At 45.1% G+C, this 27,033-nt stretch overlaps 1 protein-coding gene across 1 annotated transcript in view; it reads right to left on the bottom strand.

Moving 5' to 3' along the window:
• The window catches only part of NOL10 (nucleolar protein 10), an 856,295-nt gene that overhangs the window by 251,543 nt on the left and 577,719 nt on the right, over nt 1–27,033 (bottom strand). Inside the window, exons 15-16 of the mRNA XM_069605973.1 lie at nt 20,757–20,836; nt 20,525–20,623 (exon numbers count right to left, since the gene is read on the bottom strand). Coding sequence (XP_069462074.1) covers nt 20,525–20,623; nt 20,757–20,836 — 179 coding nt within the window. The remainder of the gene's footprint in view (nt 1–20,524; nt 20,624–20,756; nt 20,837–27,033) is intronic.

The raw sequence follows: 27,033 nt of genomic DNA, 5'->3' as shown, positions 1-27,033 counted from the left end.
TGCCTGAATGCTGCAGAGGAAAACAACAAGAGGGAGGCTAACCAGCCTGCAGAAAATGTAACAATGGCATACATCCCAACAGGGAGACCCACCGGAATTAGATTAGAAAAATTGTCTCCCCCACCCCCAAGTGATCAGTAAGATAGAAGTGGTCACCTTAAAGCCATTATCAGTTGTCTCCTCGCTTGGACAGAAGCGTTAAGCCACGAGGACTTTCTGAGCCGGGATGGATGGGAGGGGCGATGAGGAATCTACGGGAGAGGAATCCATAGAAAGATCATTACGGTAAGTTTCTCCTTCAATGGATTGCTTTTCTCCCGTAGATTCCTCATCATGATAGACTCCCCAAGCAGTTAGTATAACAGGGGAGGGCAGAAACTGTTAAACAAGCAGATTTTGTAGGACTGCTCTACCAAATCGTGCATCCGCTCCACGTGCAACATCTAAAGAATAATGATTGGCAAATATATGCAGGGACAACCAAATGGCCACATAACATATGTCCCTAACAGGAACTCCCCTCTGTAAGGCTGTAGAGGCTGAGACCTCCGTGGTGGAATGCGCTCTGATGCCTGGAGGAAGCTCCCTGCCTACCGACTGGTAACATTCGGATGTACATCAAATAAACCAACGCAACAGGGTTTGTTTGGCTATGACGAGGCCTTTGCGAGATAAAGAATGGGCAACAAACAACTGGTCGGTCTTCTGAAACTTGGATGTACGAGCCACACAAAAACGTAAGGCTCTCTTTTGGTCAAGACGGTGGAACCGCTCTTCCTCTTTCGAGGGATGTGGTGGAGTGCAATCAATAGATTGAGAGAGGTGAAACTCTGAAACTACCTTAGGAAGGAAGCAAGGCCTGACTTCAAGAGAAACCTTCTCCCAAAGAAATTATAAAAACTGATGTTTGCAGCACAATGCCTGCAATTCACTAACCCCCCTGGCTGACTTAATTGGAACCAAGAAAGCTGTTTTAAGAGTTAATAGCCTTATGGAACAAGAGTGCATGGGCTCAAGCTGAGCCACCATCAAATAAGTCAAAACCAGATTAAGATCCCAATCTGGGACAACAAAAGGGATTGGCAGAAATTTATTGAAGAAGGTACTTCAGGAATTGGGCCATGACTGGAATAGTGAAGGACTGGAATAGAGAAGAAAGACCCTTGATCCGGGGACCTTTTGAACACAGACAAGGCCGCCAAATATCCTTTGACTGTGCTGACCTGAGGGCCTGCTGAGGCCAGTGACAGTTCGAACTCCATCACTGTAGAGGTGGGGCAAGAGATGGGGTCAATCTCGCGCTGCCTGTACCACGCCTTAAATCACACGTACAGAGATCTTGTTGACAGTCTGCAACATCTCAAGTACTTTATCTCAGAGGCCCGAGTCATCATACCTCATTCCTCAAGAGCCACGCTTGTAGGCGGAGGGAGTCCAAGTTCGGGTGAAGCACTGAACCTTCCGACTGGGTCAGGAGATCCGGACGCAGAGGCAACCAGTGAGGTGGAGAGATCCAAGAGATTGGAGTGCCACATTCTCCTCGCCAAGTCCGGGGCGATCAAGATTGCTCGAAATCTCTCCAACCTCCTGAGAACCCAAGGAATGACTTGAATCCGAGGGAAGGAATAGTGGAGAGGGAAGGTCCAGTCACGTCCCCCAGTGTATCTCAGACGGAGAAGACCTCTACCAGGACTTCCTGGCACACTTCCTACTCGTGTGAGACTGTGCTCCTCCTGCTCAGAGCATCCGCCAAACCGTTCTCTGTCCCGCCAGATGAACTGCCAAGACTGAGATCCAGTTCTCTAGCAACCAGAACCATAGGTGCATCGCCTCTGTGTAAAGGGGATGGGAGCGCACACTACCTTGATTGTTCAGGTAGTACATGGCCATCGTGCTGTCCGTTATGATCAGGACATACTTTTCCTTGAGAGACGGGGCGAAGGCCACCAGGGCTAGCTTGATCGCTCGCAACTCTAGCCTGTTGATGCAAGTCCTTACAGTGAGAGGCCCAGCTCTTCAGAGATGCATCTGTGACCACTCAGGTCTGAGGCCAAGGAGGGCAAAGGGTTCCCCCGCCATAAAATTGCTGCAGTTGTCCCACCAGTTGAGGTCGAGGACCACTTGGTTGGGCACTCTGAAAGGATCCGTGAGCGCATCCAAGTACTGAGATCACTGGTCCTTTAGGAGCCACTGAAGGGATCTCATGTGCAGCCTGGCCTCTGGCACTAAAAAAATACAGGAGGCCATGAGACCTAAGAGGCGTAGGAAGTAAAGGGGCGTGGATCTGGAAGAAATGTACCATCTGTGTTATGCTGTCGGCTCTCTTTGGGAGAAAAAGCATTCCCTATCTGAGTATCTAGGGCTGCTTGGATGAACTGGAGCTTTTGGACTGGTGTCAGATGGGAATTCAAGTTGAGGGAGAAGCCCAGCCTGTGCAGTAGTAGGGAAGTGTACTCCAGATGAGATAAGACTTGCCCTACTGACTTCCCCTGGATCAGCCAGTCATCCAGGTATGGAAATACATGGACCCCGGATCTCCTGAGGTGAGCCACGACTACCGCCATGAGCTTGGTGAAGACCCTTGGAGCGGAGGTCAACCCAAAGAGAAACACTTCGAACTAATACTGCATGTCCCCCATGAGGAACCTTAGGAACTTCCTGTGCTTTTAATGTATCGGTACATGGAAATAAATGTCCTGCACGTCTATTGACACCAGCCAGTCCTGACGTTCGAGACTGTGGATAATTGTTCTCAATGTCACCATCCTGAATTTGTCCGTCCTCTAGAACATGTTTAGGGCCATGAGGTCCAGAATGGAACGGATATCTCCTCCTTTCTTGGGCACCAGGAAATACTGGGAATACTAGTCCGACCCTCTCTGATCGGGAGGTACATCTTCCACAGCACCCTTTGACAACAGGGCTCTCAGCTCTTCCTGGAGCTCCTATCCGGGTTGGATTGGAGGTGGTGGAGGTCTGTCCGGTGGTGTTCTTAAAAAGGGCAGACAATAACCCCACCATATTTTCTGCAGGCCGATGCATCAGAGGTAATCTCTTGCCACTGGGATCAATGTCCTGCCAACCATCCACCAACCAGTAAGTCGTGGCAGAGGAAATCAAAGTGGCTTAGAGGGCAGAGCCGCCACCGCCACTGGCCCCTCTGCCCCTTCCGGGACTCGAGAAACGCTTCTGCCTCTGCCTGGCTTGCGGGGGTTGTGTCTTCCTGCCATAGTGTAGATAGTGTCTATAGCCTCTGCCTCTTGAGGCAAAGCTAAAGGCAGGCTTGGCCAGCTGTGCAGCTAGGCCCAGCGATTTCTGACTCTCTACATTTTTCGAAAGAGTCGTCAGCTTTTTGTCCAAAAATCATATCTCCCTCAAATGGAATGTCCAGGAGCCTGTTCTGAACATTTAGGGAGAATCCAGAGGTTTTCAAAATAGGCCTGTCTTCTCATTACCACTGCTGATCCCATTGACTGGCCAACACAGTTGGCCACATCCAGGCACGTTTGTAACTACTGCTTGGCCACTTCCTTCCCATCCTTCGCCAGCCGTATGAAACCATCCCACATTTCACCTTCCAGGATGTACTGAGTAGCCTGTTCTACAGCCTTCCACAGACCAAAAGAATATTTGGCAAAGCTGCATGTCACATTAGTGGCATTTAAAGCCATACCGCCTGAAGTAAACACCTTCTTGGCCATGGTGCCATGTTTCCTACCCTCTCTATCTGGAGGTAGATTGGACGTGGAGGCTGTGACAGTGGCAGCTTTCACTACCAACTCTTCTGCTGAAGGGTGAGAGATGAGGAAAGAAGGATCTCCTCTTGCTGGCCTATACTTTCCTGTGCAATTGCAGCTTACGGGAGTTATTGCGCATGGTTACTACCACAAGGAGGCTAGAGGGTCAGCTATAACCAGGTTGAAAGGCATTATGCTCAACTGTTGGACCTTCGTCCAGTAAATCAGTGAGTTCATACCCCTGAAGGGGTGAAGCAGATGTTTTTAAGCCAAGGGTTTCTACCACTGTTTCCACTAAGGCCCTGAATTTAGCATACGTATGCTTGTGGGGTTGGCCTTGTTGGAATTCTCGATCTGGGGATGTGTCCAGCCCACTTGCAGCTTGTAATCCGTGGGCTAAGGCTAATAAATCAGCTTGGTTGTCGAAATAATCGACTCCGACGATGCCAGAAAAAATTGGGTCAATATCTCCTTGGTCGTCGGGTTGGGTGATATCGAAGATTGATTGCATCGACTCGAAAAATCCTGTCCTCGATATAAAAGAACCGTTGCCGATAGTCGGCTTCGAAGGTTTCCTTTCGGATGTCAACGGCACAGTTATCGGCAATGAGGTAATGGCCGTCGACGCAGAGGAAGGCTTGGACGTTGAATGGACGTCCTGGGAAGGAGCCTTTTGACGGACAACTGTCGACAGTTTTTGTGCCTTTGTCGGCATCAAGCTTGAAGGCTTGGTCGATTTCGATGGAGGCGACGGACCGGCTAGCCTGGGGTCAGGAGCATTGAGCGCCGATTTCGCTGCCAATGCTTGCTGGTCGGCGGGGGGACCGCACCAACAGCAACCTGCTGTTTAAACATTGCCAGCATTTGAGTTTTAAAACTCTTCCACTCTTCTCAAGTGGTTTGTCCCTCACCTTGTTCCGACAACGAGCTGTCTTCACGTTGATGGTGGCGCCATTTCCTCTTTCGCGAAGACAACAAAGAAAAATGGCTTCTAGAGTGGGACAGCTTCTTAGTTTTCTTACCATGCCTATCCTTCCCCTTTTCGGGGGTGGGCTCCTCAGTTTCGGCCTCTGAACACCGAATGAGCGACTGCTCCAGAGATTTTCTTGATGGTTGACCCAAGGCCAGTTTCCCGGCTCTCTCATATAGGGATTTCAGCTGCATTTTCGAGCACGATGCGCAGGCCTCTGTAACATGACTCGCACCCAAGCACCACAGATAAACGTTGTGAGGGGTCAGACATTTTGGACTTGCAACCGGTGCACCTTTTGAAGCCTGAAACCCAGTGAGTTGACATCACGGTCGAGGTTTCTGAAGACAAAATGACAATTCCGACAGGAGAAATGGAGTGAAACTCGAACTCGCGTTCCTGATGCAGCATGCAAGCACGCTGAAAAAAGGAAAAGCATGGGGCCTAGTGACGTGGTATATATACACTACGCCTGACTGTTAGGGAGAATTCTCTGATAAGGCTAATTTCCCAAACCTACTGAGTCCCCCAGCAGCTTTGCTGGATTTTTGGGGTTTGTTTTTTTTCTCCTGCTAAGAGTGAGACTCTTTTACTCCCACTCTTAGACATGATTTAAGGTATGTCCTTGACTTGTTATGTGCTTATGGGCTATGGGGTTTCTTTTTACTCCATAGGGTATCATCTGTTTTTTTGCATGTGTGGTACACAGCACCCTCAGTGCAGTAGCACAGGGGTGTCACAATGACCCCCAAACATAGACTCCATACCCTGGGACTGACTACTGTCTCCCAGGGCATGTAACGTCACCATTGGCTTTACTAGTCCTAAATTGTGAACAGAACCAGTACAAACCATCATATTGTGGAAGTACTGGTAAGGGGTAATTCGATTGCCCCTGGGTCTATTTTTGAGGGGGCACTGTCCCGCCCCCCTTGTCGAGTTTCTGGCTGGTGGCAGTGGTTACCACACGAAATATTCCTCCGGAATATTCTCTATGGGATTTTCCCACCGATTTGAAACGCACCACTTTTTTGGTGCAATGTTAAAGATACCGCTGGTTTATTTATTTAATATTAAATCACTGGTTGGGTCTTTTTGCCAGAACTGGACTCTAAAATGGCTTTTGTGTCCGTCTCTCTAACTCTGACCAAGGTTGAGCCCTTTGTTCCACTTTTTGGAGGGCTTCTCCATAGAAGCCCTCCAAATGGTGCCACTCTGTCTGGGTTCCACAGGAAGGGTGGAGGGGGGGGAATTGGCACCCTGGACTGCGTTGCCTTAGCAACCCAAGTCGCACTCTACTCTGATTGGCCCAGTGGTGAGCCGCCCGGCTCACCACTTAGCATGTGTGATTGACAGCTATGCTGATGAATGGGGGGTTTTCTGCATAAAAGCAGGGCCTTTGGGACTGGAACTTCAGAAGTCGCCACAGGACCTAAGAATCCGAAGAGGGAAGCCGCTGAGCCATCTGCAACGACGACACCACCGGTGAAGCCCTGCTGCAGCCACCTCACCACTTTCCCAACGATTAGAGAAGATCTTCTGCTGGACGAGTCTTCTTCCCCTGAGCTGGTGGGATCAAGACGTCACTTGGTCTAATCGCCCGTGCCATGCACCCCGGCGGCCGGATAGCCAAGCTCACCACTTTTGACCGCGAATAAAAGGACCGCACCTTTTAATCGGGAACTCCGCGGCTGGTTTCATCCCTGTGCAGTGCAATGACTCCACGTTTCCTCCTCGACGAGATCTTCTCCTCCCCTGGTTGGAACCACGAACATCAACCACTGCCAGGAACAACTGCCTCGCTGGAGCTTCCTTTCTCTTTAAGGTACTGTGTCCTGCCTGGCCCCCCTTTCTACAGATTGCTAAAGGTGACCCTTAAATCCTTGGCTTCTAAACTGGGTTGGCTCCAGGCCTTCTAACTATATCTTGACTTGCCACAACATCTTTTGAACACTCTGCAAAGACTTTCAGTGCACTTTAAACCGTGTGACCCTGGGCACATTTCGCTTTGCTCCATTTAAAGTGGTCCTGGCCTATGAACTTTGGCTCTACAGTATGACCTGCCTTTCTCCCCTTGCTCTGAACTCTTAAAAGTGTTGGGAACTGTTTTATTTTATGCTCTGCCTTTTCTCTCCCTTTTTAACCTAAACTATTGGAGTGCCATCTAGGTTAAGCGCTCACTTCTGTCTTAACAAATAGTTGTGCTTCAACCCTGACTTGTCTGATAGTTATCAAGGGAGGTGTGTATACTTACCTGACTCTGTTTTAGATTACTTTTCATTGAGAGTGCTAATGTATTGCCTAAAAGTGTGTTTTAAATAAATAATTATATACTTTTTATACAAAGCTCTGGTCAGTGGTTGTTTGCTCTACTGTGTTTTGACCCTATTGTGTATACTCTGCATACTGCCCTACTCTTCTTGAGAGAGGTCTGACGGCTCAGCCACAGCTAGCAGGTAAATCTGGGTGGTGCAGACTGCTACCAATTGGGTTTAATGCTGCTCCTGTAGTCTTAATCTTTTTGCAGTGTTCCCCCAGAGAACTGCACAGGATTCTGCCTAACACTGACGTCACGTCCAGGGCCGACGATGGAGCGCCCAGCAAGACGGATCGACGGCCGAGTCAAGGTCTACTATGGCCCCTGTTGAAAATGTTTCTGAGCAGCAGAGGTGGATGAGGATAGCTATATCAAGTTGAGAAATCTGCGGGAGAAAAGCAATCCATTGAAATAAGTGCATGTATGCAGGAATAGGTTGTAGCTTGGGCATCAGTGAGAAAGTCCATAGCTGCAGAGATTCATAGACCCTTCATTGTCTCATGTTGCGAGCATTCGTATCCCAGAAGGAACGTGCCCTGCAAGGCCACAAGGGGGTCGAGAGCTCTCTGCAAAAAGCGATCCCACGAGAAGGAGGGCATGAGCCTCTGACCTTCCCCATCCCAGCTCTAAGTAATAGAGCCCAGATGCCCCCGTCCCAAGACCCCCAGCATTACAAGGTACTGGTCAGACCACCAACAATAAAATTGTTAGAACCCCAATCGTTCAAAAAAAAAGATCAGAGAGCAGGGACCAATTGAATTCACCATAGGTGATGTGATTTGTGCTACGAGGTACCAGGAGAGACAAAGCAACAAATCCAAAATGAGGGTGGGGAGCTTTGAATGGGTGCCAATGTGTCGGTAATCGAGCTGTAGTCTGTTAGATGCAATGTCCTTGAAGTATCCGCTTAGCCCTGGTCTTTAGTACCAGGTGCACATTAGGTTAGAGATAAAGCAGGTATTGTTTTTCTTCACATAACGGCTAATTGTGGCTTCATGCCGGATGACGCGCAAGAAGGCACCCACGTGGAAGAAGATGGACAGAAGGGTCTGGGACCAATTGCCTGACATCCCCTATAGAGCAGCTAGCCTATGTATAGGGTCTCACCAACCAGCCATTCGGATTTGTACCTTTTGTAACTTACGTCACTGAGGGCGATGTGCGTCTTTATAAAGTGTTCCTTGTGCTGATTTTGCCAGAAAGTTCCATGGCAGCAGAGTACTTTGCTAGTGCATCTTTATTTTTGTGGAAATAAAACCTTGTTCTTCTTGCAAGAGGTGTGCTGGGCCTTTTTTCCTAGTGGGCGGCATTTTTTCTGGTGTGTGCGTTGAAGGGTTTCTCTACAGAGTTACGCATTTAATTTTTGAACATTTGTGCACTACTGAAGGCCAAAGACATTTTCCCCTTTTCACCTTAAGAGTTATATTTCCTAGATGTGAGGGCCAGAATAGTACTTTGGACACAGGACAATTTTCTTTAGACATCCTGACCTTGGACAGACCCTTAGTTTTGATTTTAGGTAGGGAAACCCCTCTTCGAGTAGTGACAGAGGCATTTTCCCAAGCCCCTTATATTTTAATAAAAGTCTTTGACCAAAACCATGAATCCACTGTGCCCGCATCTCATTCCTGGCTCTTCACACTTTACTTTATCCAAACACTTATCTTCTTTCCTTGCCAGACTATCCTCGCCAACCTGCGGAAGGTTCACCACTTCATCCTATCACCTCCTGATAACCTACAAGATTCTCCCAATTCATCAACCAACCTTCTTTCAATATCCTGAAAGAAGTCCTTCCTGTCTTCACTAACCTCTTCTGAACTATCACTATCAACCACTTGATTTGTCAACAACGCACCATTTGAGCAGTCTTCTTTCTGCCCATCACAACCTGGCCATTGGTGGGACAGAGTACTAAAGGAGAAAAACAATGCATTGGTAGCCCACAACTCATTTTCAATTGTTGCAAAGAGGTTTCCAAACCTTAGCATTGAATAGGTAAGGAATATGCTACTTACCTGTAGCTCCTGTTCTCCAGCATTAGCATCCTTCATGAATTCACATGCTGTTTGAATATTCCCGGTCGTCAGGCTGGGAATCCTCAGTAACATTAAAGCATTTTACATGTTTTAAACTACTACAAGGTATCTTTCATGGATTCACATGCAACCCTCCCTGTTACCCGTCTCTGGCTCTTCTTGGCTCATAATGCCACATTACGTGTGCTGCCAAATCTAAAGCTGGCCACCAGGGTTGAAGCTAAGGGGACCTGGATGCCCATTGGCAGCAAATATCAGGGTCTTGAGATGACAAACTTCGCCCCACGCCCTCCTTTCGAAACAACCTCCGATGGTGGAGTTGTTATCTTAACCTCACTGAGGAGCCCCCTTTCGTCTTCCGGCGCATTAAGTCAGTTACCATGGATGCCCCCTTGAAGGGGTGAGGAGCTCACATGGGAGAATTCCATGCCAGAGGCCTGTGGTTACCTGAATAAAAAGCCATGCATATCAATATTCTGGAGCTGAGAGCCGTGCTCTGGGCTCTGAAGTTCTTCCAGCCACAATTGCAGAACCAGGTGGTTCATGTTCTCTCTCATGACCACCACCACCATGTTATATATTCGTAAGCAAGGTGGAGCCCGCTTGCTGATTCTGTCATCAGAGGGGCAGGCATTGTGGACATGGGCTCTGGTGCACAACACGTTCCTGATTTCCCTTCCATCTTCCAGGGATCCAGAATACGATAGCGGACTCACTCACCAGGGAACTCGGGTCCTGCCACGAATGGGAAATGCACCAAAGCCAGGTTCTCCATCTTTTCTCCAAATGCGGTTGTCCAGAGATCTATCTGTATGGACAAGCGACCAAGAAATGCTCCAGTTTTGCAAGCCTGTTTCCCCAAAGGAAGAGCTTCAGGGACATGGTCTCATTCTCATGGGAAGGGCTGTTCCTCTACACTCTTTCCCCCGATCCCTCGTCTGCCTTGAGTTCTCAGTACACTCAAATACTGCTGCATGATGATCCTGGTGGTTCCTGCTTGGCCGCAGCAAATGGTACTTGGATCTGCTTCACCAGTCTGTGGCTCCTAGCATCGGGCTGCCCCCGCTCTCCGACCTTTTCTCCAGAGATGGCGGGTTCGTCCTTCACCACGACCCAGTGTCCCTCAACTTTATGGCCTGGCTCCTGCTGCCCTAGAATTCTGAAACATTCTGCTACCTCCGGACTGCAGAAAAATGTTTGTCCTGCTACAGAAGCAAATGGAAGCATTTTACTATATGGTGTGAAACAACACCTGGATCCGTTGCAGGTTCAGGGTGCAGACGTTTTGCCATACCTCCTGTCTTTGGAAAATGCTTGTTTAGCACACTCTTCTATGAAAGTGCATTTAGCAGCTATTTCAGGCTACAAGCGTGCCTCAGCTGCTCCTTCCCTTTGGTCTCCCAGGTTGGTAAAAGTATTCCTCAAAGGTCTATTTCACACTTTTCCCCCTGACAAGCTCATGCTCCATATTCGGGAACTCAACGTGGTCCTCCTAAAGCTAATGGATCCTCCTTTCGAGCCTCTGGACAGGGCCTCCTTGAATATTCTCTCCTGGAAGACGGCATTCCTGCTTGCCATTACTTTAGCCATAAGGGTGGGTGAGCTGCAGGCCCTCTCCTTCTTTACTTTTCATTACTCTAAGGTGATACTTCGTACAAACCCTTCCTTCATGCCGAAAGCCCCTTCTGAATTCTGCCATAATAATCCCTTGATTCTGCTAGTGTTCTTTAGCTCTCCTTAATCTTTGGCGGGGCAATCCTTACATTCTCTGGATGTGCCTGAGCACTCAAATTCTATTCGCACTAAGAAATTCCGGAAGCCATCACAATTGTTTGTTGCCTTTGAACCTACTGGCAAGGGCAAAGCCCTTTCAAAGTCTTCTATTGCTAAATGGCTGCCGGCATGCATTTCCCACGGCTATCGTCTAGCCAACAGACCCCTTTCAGGAAGGCCAAGAGCACACTTGACAAGGGCCCTGGCTTCTACTACGGAGTTCCTGTCCGGTGTTCTCCTGCTCGACTTCTGCAGGGCAGTCACGTGGAGGTCTGTCCATACCTTCACAAGGTTTTTAATGCGTGGATAGGGATTCCAGGGAGGAGTGCCGAATCAGCCAGGCAAACCTTTACAACCTGTTTGCATGAGGTGAGTGTTCTAGTGGTGTGTTGTTTAATTCTGTAGAGCTATGCCTCCTCCCATTTTTAGTTGTGTATATGTACTGCTGTATAATCTTATTCAAACAGCATGTGAATCCATGAAAGATCCAATGCTGGGGAAAGAATATGTTACTTAACTAAAACTGGTTTTCCAGCATTTGCATCTTTCCTGGATTCACATGCAACCCTCCCTCCTACAACTCTCTGGCTCTTCTTGGCACGTACTGCCATCTGATGTGCACTGGAAAATCTGAAGATGGTCCCCAGTGGAGGAGCTAGGGGGACCGGTCTAATTGGCTGTGGGCAGTATGACCCAAAATGACTAAGAGCACTAAAGTGACAAGCAGTTTAAAAATGTAAAGGTAAATTGCTTTAATGTTACAGAGGATTCCCAGCGGGATTACGGGGACTATTTAAACAGTATGTGAATCCATGAAAAATCCAATGCTGGATAAGTGGGAAGTCATGTAATGTGCCAACTTTAATCGCAGTCTTTAAAGCTAACATCTAGAAGTAATTTAATTTACAGTGCATGCAAGAAAAAAAATATATACATGCAAGATGTACTGGTCTGATCTTTCTTTACCCTATGCACAGGCAAGTTAAACCACCGGTTGGTAATACTGCTATATAAATAAAAAACTGATACAGATTGCATGTCAGTATTCCCTTCCGAGACCAGGCTGTCCTGGTTTTGAAAAAATAGGAAAATGCTTACTGGTAAACGCCACTCACTTCGATAGGTCACTGGTATTTAAGAGAAAATATTTTCAGTGGTTCTTCATAGCAGAGTACAACTTCCAATTAAAATATGCATAAAGAGTGCCACAATCTTCTGACAAAAAAAAGTGCGTTTGTGTTTATAATGGAAGAATTAAGAGATTAACGATCATTACGAGCATGTAGTCCCGCCTATTAAATGTGCATGCTTACAAAAGAAGGACAGGGGATATTTGAAGGTAAGCAAGTGTGACAGGGTGGCCCATGATAAGTAACCACGCTGACTCTTGAGTAAAAGTTCAAGGGTGTTTATTAAAATAAATTGTCAGAATGGCGCTTTGGTTTCCTTGATCCTAAGGGACTGGGGACAATTGGCGCTATGGCCGTCCCTTTACTCTCTCAACTCACCGGCCCTGAAATTCACCTTCCAGCTCCAGACGTCCATAAAGTGCTGTTAGTCATCTACCAATCAGTAACCCATATCTGTATCTGTTCTCACTACAACTACAGGTGTTTTCCCTAAGTCGATGGCTACCTGACTCCCTAGGGAACTTCTAACTTTCCCTCTCCTATTGTTGGTTAGTTTCTGGGAAGATAGGGAATAGTGCCTTCATTCACCGAGCGTCACTCACACCTTGCACAGCCTCTCTCTCGCTCCTGAACCTTCACTATAGAAATCTCTTCCAACTTTTCTCCACCCACCATGTCACTGTCCCTTCCAATCTCTCACTCTGCTGTTCCACCACCACCCTTTGATCTTACTTCCTTTCCCACTCTTGCTCTTACTAACGCTCCTAACTATCCTTCTACTTCTGTTATTCTTTTTCCCTCTCTCTCACTCTACTTCCCCCGCCTCCTACTATAGCTCTACCTCTAACTCCTATTTGTCTCTATATCAACAGCTCCTCCTATTCTCCCACTCACTTTTGCTCTTCACGCTACTACCTCGAATACTGTCCCCACTCTGTTACTACCACAAACTCTCTCTACCAGCTTCCAAATTACTCAGGGATATGGTGTCCTGCACACCAGTCTCACTATTACAAACCACTAGGGATATGGTGCTCTATTTGACCCCCATGCACTCCCCAGGATATGGTGCCCTGCTCACCCTTCTACTAAGTCCCACTCGATTACGAATCCTGCACTGGCTACTCCCACCACCTACCACCTCTACTCCCAACCACTACTACTTCTGCCACTACTACTATCCCACTCTACTACTCACACTCCTCGCACAAACACTCCACAGACCCTCTCCATAATAATATCCTTCACAATCCAAAACGCTCTCGCGTTCACCGGTCTCTCGGATGTCGTCCACCTCCTCCTGTTCTCACCCAACTAACCCACACTTACACACTGCCACGGGTAAGGAGGGTTGGGGAGTGTGTGCTTTGATGAGTGGTGTCAAATGTTTCCTATCCCCATTGGGTGGTGTGCAGCTTTGCCAGGGTGATGACCATTGAAACTTTCACCAGCACTTAATGGCTCATTAAAATGTTCTCTTGTAATTACATCACAATACTAAGGATAGTTTTAAAGCTGCAGAGCTGCTTTTTTATTACATGGGGCAACAAATGTCAGTACTTAAGAAATGCATGGTTTACTCTGGAGAAGTACAGATGGTAGTGGGAACAATACAACTGCAGTGACGCAATAGAATGGCTTTTCACCTAGACAACGTTTCTTCTTTAAACTAAAATCTTTAAATACCATATTAGGGAACAAAGCACAAAAAACGTAGTCACTCTAGAAAATCCTGCCTCTGATTTATTGAAGGGGATTGCAAAGGTCCGGTCTTCATCCCACCAGACACTCCAAGGTCACCAGCCTTAAGATTCGATGAACTAGGTCAATCAACCACATCCTTGGAAATGCTGCTCAGCACCAACATTGAAGGTATAGAACATAATTTACTTCTGAACCACCAGTGCTGTGCACGTCCTCTGCACTCTATGCACCAGGCTCGCATCAAGAACCCATTACACAGCTGTGGGGGCTAAAGGTACCCTAACTGAGACATTAAGTGTACATTTGAATTACAATATAGACTATGCGTGAACTCCACATTTAAGAATGCAAGAATATTCAGGGGAGAATGTTAAAGTCATGGGTGCCAGAACACCACAGAGTTGCATTACAACAACCTGCTTTTTGTCCAACACCAATTAGATCATTGATCTGCAAAGTTCTAACCACCTAAAACATGATGAAGCATGATACTTTGTGAAACTATAAGCAATGGAATTTTGGAAGGCACACGTTTTCCTCCTCTTCCCCTTTTTCATCACATTGTGTCACATCTTAGCAATACTGAAAACAATTGAAAGAAAAGTGCTGGTTCAGTGTTTATTAAGTCGAGCTGGAGTCTGGTACATTCCCTTAGCACTGCATAGGTCAAGAATACAACATGAACATTACTCAAAGTTATTCCTAAATCTCTTGGGTAGCAAACAGTGCAATATACCCACCTTGTGAAAAAATATTTTAAAAACAGATTTAATATCTGAAATGATTGTCATAGTTTAGACCCCTGCTAACCACCTGTTTCAACTTGCTGCTAACTTGTGTATCTGACAGTATCACTGACAGCTGTGAGGGGTCAGAAATGTGACGCGGACAAATAGGTAAAGGTGTTTCCCACTTAGCCATTTTATTCGATTCAAAGGGTGTGACAAATTCCTCACTATCCCTAACCCAAAGAAAATGTCCCTGCCTATCAAAATAACTAAAGGAAACACGCTAATAAAAGGAATATGTTCCTCACACTTATACATACATCAAACTAATAAAGGTAATCAATGGGAATTCAAAATAGACCGGATAACAGTGTATCCTTGTAACCTGGGCAGGCCACCTTTCCCCATGTTCAGTGCAGGATATTCAACCAAACATCAAATAAGAAAGATCCTCTTTGTAGCCAAGTTATATAATTAAAAGGTTTGTCTTACCCCAAAAGGTCTTCCAATTGGACTTCTTAACCACAAGTTGAATCAGATAAAAAGTCTTTGTTTCTTCAAGTATCGATAAAAGTTCAAGAGAAACTCTCCTTTTTAATAGAACACAAATGATTTTAAATTGTTCTGTCAGAAGGAGTCCACCACAATGTATTAAACACTTTAGTGGTCTTGCCACTTATTCTTCTCTAGTCTTCAACCACAATGTAGTACTTCAATAAGTTCCTCCTGGTTTACTAACCTCCCAGGACTACTACAAAGGTCCTTTATTCTGGTCCACTCTCCTGCCAGGACGAAAAAGCTTCTAACCCTACTACAAGTACTCTGTGGTAATGTTTACTTCAAACATTTTGATCAGGTCTTTTGACTTTCAACAACATTAATATTTTTGGGAAGAAATTATATACATTAGTGTATATCATATCAAGAGTTTGTTCCACTCTTGTGATTGCCACATGCAATACAGGTTATGTTTCTCTCCTCCTGAATACTTTCTATCAGGAGGGCTTCTTTCCTGCCATTCTTGTTTTCCCATTCTTACATCAACCAACTGTTGGCAATGTTCCTTTACAACACTTGGCCTTCTTTGGCTTTGGTAATGCTTGTTGACTTCCTGGTCAACTGCTGCTTCTTCCTCACTTTGGCAATAATGGTTATAATTAGTTGTTTTCACGATTGCTCTTTCTTTACTATGACAGTGCTTGTTAGTATTAGCTGGCTTGAATATTGCCCCCTCTTTGTCTTGGCAATAACTTTGGCCTTGATAAGAATGATTATAACGTTTCTTGTCTTGTTTAGTTACAACGTTCCCATTATGCCAATTATACGTCTTTAATTTAGTTTGGTATTCAATTTGGTTACTTGTAGCCAGCGGTCTTCTATGGAGCGTACCAGGTCTACCAATGAATGGGAAACTCACCGGTATAGTCAGAAGCATCCAATCGACTCCCTGTCATAGCTCTTTCTGCTTCCTCTGTTGCCTTCTGTACAGCAATCTGCTTCTGCTGGATTCCCGCGACCAGCGCAGGTAGGGAAATGAGTTTCACTAGCTCCTGAGTTACTACAGTGTTCGCTGCCACCAGAATGTAACAGGCAGCACAAAGAGCCTTTCTCGCCTAGCGGAAAGGTTTCTTACAATCTTTCTTCCCGCTGCGAATCTCTGCAATCAAAGTCAGCACACTTGGAGACCCTCTCAGGACCGTCGCCCACTCCATTTGCAGCAGCGGTTCCAGTGGCTCTGCTTGCTTTCTTCTTCTGCTGTCACTGTGAACAGCAGCCTCTGCAATTACTCCACCTCGTGGCTCTGCTTCTAATGGCCTGCACCTTTTGGGGCCATATGTATACAGAAGGCCCGCTCGGGTGTAGGTCATTAGAACCATGAGCCTGCCTCTGACAGTTTTGTGCCTCTGATTCCCTCATCCGAGTACTTAAGGTATCGTAGGATTTGAAGTCCATAATGTACGGATTTTAACCTTACTGAATTTATAAGGTTTCTTAAATGAATCCTTAGAAAAGGGTTTTAGAGGATTTAATGGCCGATTCAACTTTAAGGAAGTGTCATTTTTATGATAAGTCAGAGTACCAAGATTCTGATTCTCACATGTTTTATTTTCCTCTTGGTTATGCAAGGTTTCACTACCCTCAATGTAATTATCTTCATGAAGGGAAGTCTCACTCTGATAATATGCCATTAAATATCCTGGCACCCTAGAAATCTCCCAGTCTGAAGACAAATACTGCGTCTCTCCCAGCAGAATCCTGTGCGATCACAGAAACTTGGGGCCACAATGTGGCAGGTCCATCACTGAACCTGGCTGTACCTGATGGATACAGCATGTTCAGACATGATAGGACGTCAGGGAGAGGGGTTGCACTTATTTTTAGATCTCATCTTTCCATCTGGGAAGTGAAACATCAAGACATTGAAGGCATAGAGTTGAAATTTTTTAAGGTTGGCCTCAATGCGGAAGCTACTGTTAACCTCCTGTTATTATATAGACCACCTACTGTTCTGGATGATTTTACCTTGGTTCTTTCTAATTTTTTCCTTCCGTTTCTTAAACCAAAAAGAAGGTTTTTAACCTTAGGAGATTTCAATTTATGGTTGGGGCTGGATTCTGATAGTAGAGCCTTAGATCTTGAGGTATGCGGTCTAATCTGAGCTTTACTCAAAAGGTCTCTGAACCCAGTCATTGCAAGGGGCACATGCTTGATTGGGTTGGCACTTTAAATGTCATCACCAAAGATTTCTCGGTACTCGCATGTCCCTGGTCGGACCATTTTTTTGTACACTTTACGTTACAATCAGAATACCCTATTAAAGTGAAAGGCATGGTTAAGCAAGAGATTGTTTCTGGAAATCTGAGGATCCCAGGGAACGTATTGAACCACTTTTGAGTTTTACTATCTTGAAGACTCTTAATTTAGTGTCAGCCGAAGAGCTTTCTAATTCTCTGGTCTCTTCCTTTGATAACATCACAAATTCCTTAGCTCCTTTAAAGAAGAAATTGAAAAAAGTTGCCTATCATAGGAACACTTGGTTTTCAGATGATCTTAGGAAACTCAAAGCTTATATGCTCAATTGCTTTCATGTCTGGAAAAAGAATCGCTCACCTTTAACCTTAGCAACTTATAAGACTGCAGCTAAAAATTATAAACTTGCTATTGCCGATGCAAAAAAGAATAGTCTTAACGCAAGAATTCTCAATGCGCATTCTGAAGTTAAACAATTATTCAAAATTCTTAAAGAACAAGAACCCCTTTTTAGCAGGATACTGGTTCAGTAACTAAGGGTGCTGCATGGTGTGCTTCAATTCAAGAAGCCATGCAGAGCAAATCATATAAAGTTAAATCTGATATTGCCAGGAAAAGAAAGATTTAAACTAAAGAATTAGGGCTCAGTGACCATGTTCCTCTGATCACTAATTTCCCCAGTAATTCTCAGGTTCACTCTTAAGTTCAAGGCGATAACTGTAGCTGAATTGGCCACAATAATAGAGCAGCTTAAAACTACTGAATGCAAAGGAGATCCTTGATCGACATTTTTTATGAAATCCTGTTCCTCTACACTGCTAGAGGACATTTTTAAATTTGTTAACGCTTCTTTGCCGATGGGTCTAAAAAAGGCGTGGATAACACCTATTCTTAAAAAAACAGGGTTACCTGATGATAATCTGTTGAACTATAGACCCATCACCAATATTCCATCCTTATAAAAGATTTTAGATCGGGTTGTCTATGTTCAGATCTCTGCCCAGCTTAACACTTACACGATTCTTAATATGTTTCAATCAGGGTTTAGAGAGGGGTTCGGAACTGAGTCCGCCCTTCTGGAACTAAAGTCAAGGCTAGTGGATCGCTTGGATAAGGGTCTGCCATCCCTTCTTATGCTCTTGGACTTGTCGGCGGCCTTCGACCTGGTGGATCATTCCATCTTTATCCCCAAGTTGAGGGAGGTGGCCAACTTCTCTAACGAGGCAGCACAGTGGCTCTCCTCTTTAAGTAATCAGGAGTGCAGGATCTACTGTGGGGAGGCAGAGTCCCCTCCTACAATACCAGAACTTGGAGTGCCACAAGGAGCATGCTTATCTCCATGGGTCTACAATATTTTCATGGTTCCTTTCTTCACGCTCCTTGAGCAAAATGTTATAATATTCACAAATTATGCTGATGATACTAAGTGTCATCCTTCTTACAGGTAACCACGATAAAGAATAGCTATATCTTAATAACGTTTATAATAGCATCGAAAATGGGATGATTCAGAACAACCTTGCCTTAAATAGGGATAAAACTGAGTTCTTGGGTAGTGGGCACCCAGAATATGATTAAAACATTGGGTCCGGCTTATGAGAACTTTAGCTTAGAGGACACTAAGATTGACATTCAAAAGGTCAAGACACTGGGTGTAGTGCTTGATCAACATCTCAGCATGAAGGCTCATGTTAGTAGTCTTGTGTCGTCATCTGCCTACTACATTAAGCTCCCGACTCATCTTCGGCCCTTTATCACCCAACCAAATGCTGAGACCATCGCGAGGGGGATAGTGGGCGCGAAAAAGATTGACTATTGTTGTAGTCTTATGTTTGGTTATAACAAAAGGGAGTGTAAGCTCCTGCAGGTTATTCAAAATAATGCGGTTAGAGTAGTGACAGGGACTGCTCGGAGGGATCATAACTCAGAGGCTTGTCGTAGCCTACATTGGCTGCCGGTTGAATCCAGACTGCTTTATCACCTTGTGTTAATTGTTCACAAATACCGATTGGGTAAGATGCTGGCATACCTACAGGCCCTGATTGAAACAATTCACACAAGATGTCCCAGGTCCAACATCACTGATCAGCTGACCTCACCTACATGTAACACTGTTAAGGCCAGCAAAGGAGCATTTTTTAATGTGTCCGCCAGAGCCTGGAATGGACTTCCCCCAGAATTGAGGAGCATAAAAATCGACCAAAGTTTTTAGAAGAAATTGAAAACATGGCTCAAACTAATTTTCATCCATTCTAGTTTACCTCCTGCTACTTTGCCATCTGTTTTCTGTTGGATGTTCTGTTTTATTTTTTGTATTGGTGCCCTCAAGCCTTCGGGTCCATGGATTGCGCAGTATAAATAAATAAAAGTAAAAATAAAGTTCCCCTGGGGCCCTTTCTCCTGACAGGTGATCCGCCTACCCAACACCACCCCAAGGGGCCCTTCTCCCAGGTGATCCACCCGGCCAACATCACCTCTAGGCAAGGGTCCTGTGAAGACTCTGCAAGATTCATCACACAGCCCACCATCCTTCACTCACTTTGAATGGTTAGTCACTGTGGAATCTAGTGCATGGGGTGCCTTGCAAAGCACCAGTAAATAGATACATCCATAAGCAGGGACATAACAAAGACATAACGGGTAAGCTCCCTTATGAAATTGTGAAAGGAGACACAGTCAAATGGGTTAATCAGGGTTATTGTGGCATTCGGGTTAGTGTCTGCCTCACCTTCTTACTCACTCTTCATAACTAGACAATGAACTTAACTCGGCACACCCACGTATAATCATTAAGGCTAATAGCTTGTTTTCCTAACATTTAGCAGGGTTGACAAGTGCTCTGAAATGGCTACAATGTAGCCATTTTACTACAATGTAAAATGTAAAACTCCAAAACATCTACATTAAAAATAAAAAGGAAGCTTGGGCCACATTACAAGGTTGCCGGTGTGGGGAAAAAGGTGGAGGTAATTCCGTTACGCCCATTTTTCCAGTATGCCCACCCCCATTTTTGCCAGTGCTGATTTTTGGAGGTAAAAAAACAATCGGCAGTTACCACGTGGTAATTCCGCCAGTGGTAATGCCACCAAAAATCCCCAATGGAGTCATATGGACTACATACAATGGGGATTTACACCACCTACCACCACGGGACCAAGTGACAGCAACAGTAATATTGTTTGGCTGTATTCAGACAGTTATGAGGCCCATTGTCTTCAACATTGAGGTTTCCAAATTCATTTTAGTGATTAGTCATTCATAAGGCACCAACTGCAGCAAATCACGTTGTACCCCTCATTTCCCACCACACACTGCAACAGTGCTCTTCTGGAGACATGGTCAGCCTCTCAAATATACTCAAATCGGTCATCTTACCTTTACTTGAACTCTCTGGGCACGTGTTTCTTCAATTTTCTGTCTTATTTTCTCTTTTTTGTAGTCCTCATAAGCAAATGGATTTACCATAGCTTTCACCTTTAATTACAAAAGAGTGGCAAAAGTGTTGCATGAGATACAGTCTTCAAATCACCCTTACTATACACACAGACAAATATTGGAACTTTAATGTCACACAGACAAGGCATATTTTATTTGCCATTATACTTACCTTGTGATACAATCGTATATCAATAAAGAATCCGTGCATATATGCCTTCAGCATTGGTGAGCCAACAAGATGAACCAAACCTAAAAGAATAAACCACATAGTTAAACATAATTCAAAAGTCACAGGCCTGCGTAATTGTCTTACTCATGTATGTAAAAAAAAGAAACTTGAACAATGACTTACACGGCAGACACAATGTGTTCCAATATGCCGTGGGTAAAACAAAATGTTTATTGAACGCTTAGAGGCGCAGAGTTCGTTAAGATCCCTACTTCTTCTCAACAATACAGACAAAAGGGTAGAGTAGTCAGGCGAATACAAATAACCAACATAAAACTGGAATAATATGGTCTGTCAATCAAATCTGAGGAGATAGATAAAATTGCCTTTATACTCAATACTGGCAAGGTCTCAATCCCTGAAACTAGATGAAAAGGGAACAAACCAGCAAAGTGTTTACTGTAGAAATTAATGTAAAAGGCAAACCACGCAGGAGGAGAAAGAAAATGATAATGGAGGCAGACCTACAACTAGGAGCAACAAATGGGGGGAATGGTTTGCAAATTCACACACAGAATTTATTATACAATCGACATGCAGAGTTGTATGTCTCCAGTGCCTCTTCAGGTGGGAAATCTGTTCCGTAGCAGACAAAAAAGATAGGCCAGCTAATCAATCCTCACAGGACGGTGACCTGTTTGACCTCCACACATTAAAATCTCACTTGCAGCCATAATCAAAGCTCAGTAAGTCCATAGACAATCCCCAGGAGGTTTAGTGCACATGGGAGGACTCCCAGCAGCACCAGAATGTGGTCTCAGGGAATTAGGGGCACTTTGGTCTGCCCTCTTTCCCCAAATGTATTTAATCTCATTACAGAAACTTTATGTATAACCGGTATTGTTGGGGTTAGTACAAAGACTAGTATAGGATATACTAGTCTAGAAAAGGATCAGTACAGAATGGGACAGATCGGGCATACCCTAGCAGACACAAAAAGGGATCAGCATTTAACATCTGCCTAATGATTGCAGATTTCTGTAGGACTGTACACCAGAAATTCTGTACCTCCGAACATCAAGCTAAGTGTACAAAGTTTGAATCATCACGTTTATCTTGGGCATGCCCAGTTAGCAGAGGGGTCATTTATAGTACATTGGATTAAGAAACTTGAATTTTAACAGATGTCTTCTGTAAACCGAAATACACATTGTCTACATACAGATAGTGTTGAATGCATCATCTGCGATTTATACACCCAAAGCTTTCTCCCATATTGCTCTGTAGATGTAGGAGTTAATGCACCTCCACCACAGGACAAATGTATAGAGGGATAAATACAAGCACAGTGCTACCTTAGGGAACATGGCGCAGCAAACCAACATTTAGCTTTTACGGCATCAGTATAACATAGCATGGTTACTCATCGAGCCTCCCATCTCACAAAAGTGCAGCATAGCAAGGAATTCTCCCCCTTTCAAGCAGGCCTTCCAGCTTTACCGACCCCAAGGAGCACAGTTCTCCGATTTTAGCAGAGGTAACAAAATACATGGGTGGGTTTCGAACACATGCCCCCATGATTTAAAAGCATGATTGTGACTTCCTGCGTGTGTACTGTTTTGGTTCCTTAAAGTGTACTAATGTGACTAAAAATAAAGAAACTTTCTTAAACAGAACCTGTGCATTTTCCTTTTTATGTTATTTTTTATTCACCAATACTTCATCTATAGAAAAACATTTTTTTTATTGTGCCTATTTACTAACAAACAACATGGTAGCCTGATAAACCCAATCAAATCAAGTGACATTGTAAAAAGTAATCGATTACAAAAACAATAAATGGGACAAAATGGATGAGGTGCGTACAAACTCAAAACAAGTGCAGCAATTCCACACAACATGTAGCAAAGCAAGCATATTTCTTAACTGTTACACAACCACTGTAATATTTTCATATTTGGTGGTTGTGATGCTTATTTCGACTTAACAAGAAATGAATCCTTCTGTAGGTCTAAGTCTGAATTAAACTGAAGAGGGCCCATGTGGGTGCCCTTTTAACACATTGACAATGGCTCATAGCCTAGCTGTGTTTTAGTGAGAGAAAGTAAGACAGGTATCCTGTCCAAGTAGAAATAACTGCAGGGTGTTGATCGCAGGAATTTGGTATGGAACGTAGTACAGGTCCAGGTAGTAACCGACATGGGATAAATTATGTTTCTATGAAGTGTTGGTTTAAGCCGAAGCATAGCCTCTAAATTATCAACAATCTTCCCTATGTGAAAATGCTGCTTGCCTGTGGATAGGACAAACATTACCAGCAAAAGGGATGATGTGCTTGGGCCACCTAATAGCAAACTTCCATATCGAGACACCCCAGTCCACCTGTAGTTAGGTGACCACTGAGTATTTTAGTGAGTTAGGAACTGAACAAGAAAACAAGAAGTGGTTGATGAATTTGATGACCGGAAGGGCCAGAATGTCGGCATATATAGCCACAACGGTAGTGAGACAGCGATCGCCAAAGTATTGAGTTGGTCTCAATTATTTAAGCAGTTCATACGTGAAGTCGTCTGGGACCTATAGGAAGTTAAAAGTTGTAATAGTCAAACTGTGTTTTGAAATTGAAGAAAGGGAGCGAGTGGACCTGAGGGCGGCTTGGATAAAACTATAGATTCTTTGATTTATTCAAACCTTCAAATAAAGAAAGAGGAGAGACTATCGCAATGATCCATGTCTGTGGTATCAGATGTTGGACAGGCATGAGAGTTGAAACACTGTATCATTGTGGAAAGTTCTTAAGTGAAGTTAATAGCCCTCCTCACTTTAGATGGCATTGAAAATGGCTTTGTGATGGCCATGATCTGGCAAGAAATAAGCGAATAGACAAGTGAGAATGACTTGGGGTTGCTCTTCAGGTCATTATAATAAATTAACGCTTGAAATCTGAAGTTAATCTGAATGCTGCAATCCAGATGAGGTAAGCATCGTGCAGCGCCTGGAAATGGAATTATTTTCAAATGAGCATCCTCCAAATGCTGCAAAAAATGTGTGATAAACAAGACATTGGATATTAAAGTAAGGGCCTAAGAAAGTTAAAGGAAATGTATCGCAGGGTCTCCAGCCAGTCCTTTGTGTCCCTTTTGCGCTGACGCTTTTGTGCAAGTGTAATCGCGCATTCTCTAATTTGGTGGATCACCCTGGAACTCCCATTTCTGTCCAACCCCCTCCATACACTGGCGCTCTCTGCCTGTCTGCTCTCTTCCGGGACGCACAACCGAAACACCCTTTTCCGTTCCCCTACCATTACCAGCCAGCTTACACCCCACACCCAAGCACCTTTACCAAATCCCCACTAATCCCCATCCGGCCAGCCTGGTCGTTCACGTGTTCTGGATCCTGACATGCCTGATCTTGTCCATTGTAGGTCACTGTGCACGTTTGACGTCTTTGTGCCTTTTTTTCAATTTCTCTTGTTTTCTGGTTCGTTTTGTGTTAAGACCACCAGGGAGTCGCCCGTCTGTTTCTGTGTCATAGTGCCAACATGCAGTAATTTGTGGCTTAAATTCTGAAGCATGGGCTGTATTCAGAGTAGCTCAGAGAAATACACATCACACTTTGAGATTGCCTGAGAGTTCAACCTTCCCCACTACTGTATCAACTGCATGTGAAAAGTCAATAGGACTCTATCAGCAAGGTAGACCAGATAGTGTAGACCTTTAAAGGAGGGCAACAGGAAAAGCCTATCCACATTCAGCCACAAAAGAAACATAGGAAGGAATTTCAAAATTGGACATTTAAGTACAGTTTTCTAAAACATTTTATGGCGTATGACAGATTGCTTCAAGGATTCCACTGCAGACCTCAGGGTGGTCAGACTAAGGAAGGTCACTAACTAGTCCCTCAAGCTCCCCTCCCTCCACCGCTCTTTACCAGGCTCTCCTATTCCCCAAAGGTGTAATGCAACTATTGATCGGTAACTTCTACTGTCAAAACAAGCCTGTTCGATTTGCTAAGGGCCTAAAGGCCACGTCCTTATGTACCTTATTGCCTTTGGGACTTTGTCAGGGTTCACAAATCTCCGGATGCCCCACAATGTGACTATCTTCAATAGTGTCCCTGTCCCCTAACACATATTCACTCTGTCACTTCTTTTCCTGTTCTTGCCCTCCTTATGTCTCTTCTCTGTACTCCTCGTACTATCTCCTCCTTCCCCACCTCATCTTCCTAGTGTTTCTCTCTCTTGTCACTCCCTTCTCTCCTGCTCTCTCCGTACTCCCCCATCCACCTCCTACTCTCCCCTGTCTCCAACCTCCCCCCTCTACACCTATCCCCTCTCTCTTGCACTCAAACTTACTCTTTCCCTTTCACTCCCCTCTCCCTTTCTATCTCACCTTCCACTAACTACTCTCACGCTTTCCCATCTCCCACACACTCTCTACTTCCACTCACTGTAGTAGGTCACACATACTAGATATGGCTCCAACTGATTCACTTAATTAAAGAAGAAATCACTCTCCCGAGCACTGCTACTACAATGAAGTGAAGGTTGCCTACTCTAGAAAATAATAAAAGGGTGCTTGTTAGAATGTCTTAAAAAAGTATAAACCATGTCCTTGGTTCAAACCTATGCCAACACGCTAACTGAGCCTACCACTAATAAAAGAAAACCAAAGGTGACCTGGAGAAGGGTCCCTAGTAACCCTTCTTGGCTTGTGCTGGTGGGTGCAATCCCTCTCAAAGTGTCTCTCTCTCTCAGGTCTTCATCTGCTCGTAAAGTCCAAATGTCTCTGCGCTCCTCGTTGTTAGAGCATTAGGCCGAGGCCTACTCATACTGATCAAAATCTAAATCCCTTGTTTTCCTCCAGATAAGGGGACTCCTGAACAGTTTTATTAAAGTCTTATTCAAAACAAGTCGTTTTTAATTCTGCATTTTGACTTTGTAAGTCCTTCAGCTCAGATCCACCCCATCGGAGTGTCGCTCGTACTTTGCAGTTTTGGAAACCTGTTGTGGATTGTTGGTCTCGCTTTCACACCCTCAGAATATTGTACCTCTCCTGTTGCTATTCGGCAACCCCTTGTGGGTTATGTTTAGCTTTGCCCCCTTGGAGGGTTCTCATCTCTCGCCGGTAGTCAGAAGCACCTAGTTGGTTATTATACCCTTTTCCACCACATCAGAGTCCTCTTCTCTCTTTTTGATATTGGGTAACCCCCTTGTGGGTTGTCATTCTTGCTGTCACCCCCTCGGAGTGTTCTGCTTACTCTTGGGATATTTATAGCTCACTTTGGCATATTAACTTCAGTTTCACCCTCTTTAGGCTTTCTCTCAACCGTTGCTTTTCTATAGCCCCACAGGGACCCATGGATCGTTGATCCACTTTCCTAGCATTCCAGCGTTCCTCCGGATGGAATCGTAGCTCTGCAGCCTTCCTTATTGGGAACCATGTACCTGCATTTGCACAGTGTCTGGTGTTACGTGAGGAGTTTGTTCCCTTCCATCCAGGAAACACACCTACTGTTCTTCACTCACCTTCTGCTTCATCTGGGCACCTCGGTTCGGGCACGCTGGTCTGCTGTCTTGATCATGACCCAGTGGGCTCCTGGGATCATCAACGTTACACTGGCTTCCAACTCGCTCCGCCCACCACGTATACATTGTGGCCCTGCCGCCAGGATGTGTTGGGTCCACACACAGCGGCGACATCTGCTATGCATGGGCCCTCTCCCAGCAGTCGAATTGCCCCCACAACCCCCCCAGGTACAGGTCTATTCCAATACATGTCTATCCCTGCAACGAGAGAGAGAATCCCATTGGGCTTGTGGTTCAGGCATCCAGAGGGGGTCATCAGCACAATCAAGCACTTTCAATGGCCCGTTTCCTCAATATTGTTATCAGTTCCCATGAATGCAACAACAATTTAGGGCATTGGCGATAAGGGAGGTGTTACAGACTGGATCATTTGTAGGTCTTGTACCTTGCGGGGGAGTCCACCCCAGTGGGATCCTGCTTGGCTAATCCCCTAGAGAGTATTTTGTGTAGCCGGCTCAATTCTCAACTCCCAACTCCCAATGAGGGTGGCTCCCTCTTGCGGAGAATGATTGATTGATATTTTATTTCTACCGCGCTCGTACACAAGTGTTTCAAAGGGAGGGGAACAGGGGAGAACAAAAGAGCGATCTTACTAGGCCCAGTGACATTGAGAACGCGCAAGTGCATGGGAGAGGGGGAAGGGGAAAAGTGCATGGAAGGGGGAGAGGTGGAAAGTGCAAAGCAGAGGAG

This window comes from Ambystoma mexicanum, chromosome 4p, assembly GCF_040938575.1.
Source record: "Ambystoma mexicanum isolate Mex_15411 chromosome 4p, UKY_AmexF1_1, whole genome shotgun sequence".
Lineage (NCBI taxonomy): Eukaryota > Metazoa > Chordata > Amphibia > Caudata > Ambystomatidae > Ambystoma > Ambystoma mexicanum.
This window is presented reverse-complemented; position numbering and strand designations above follow the sequence as displayed.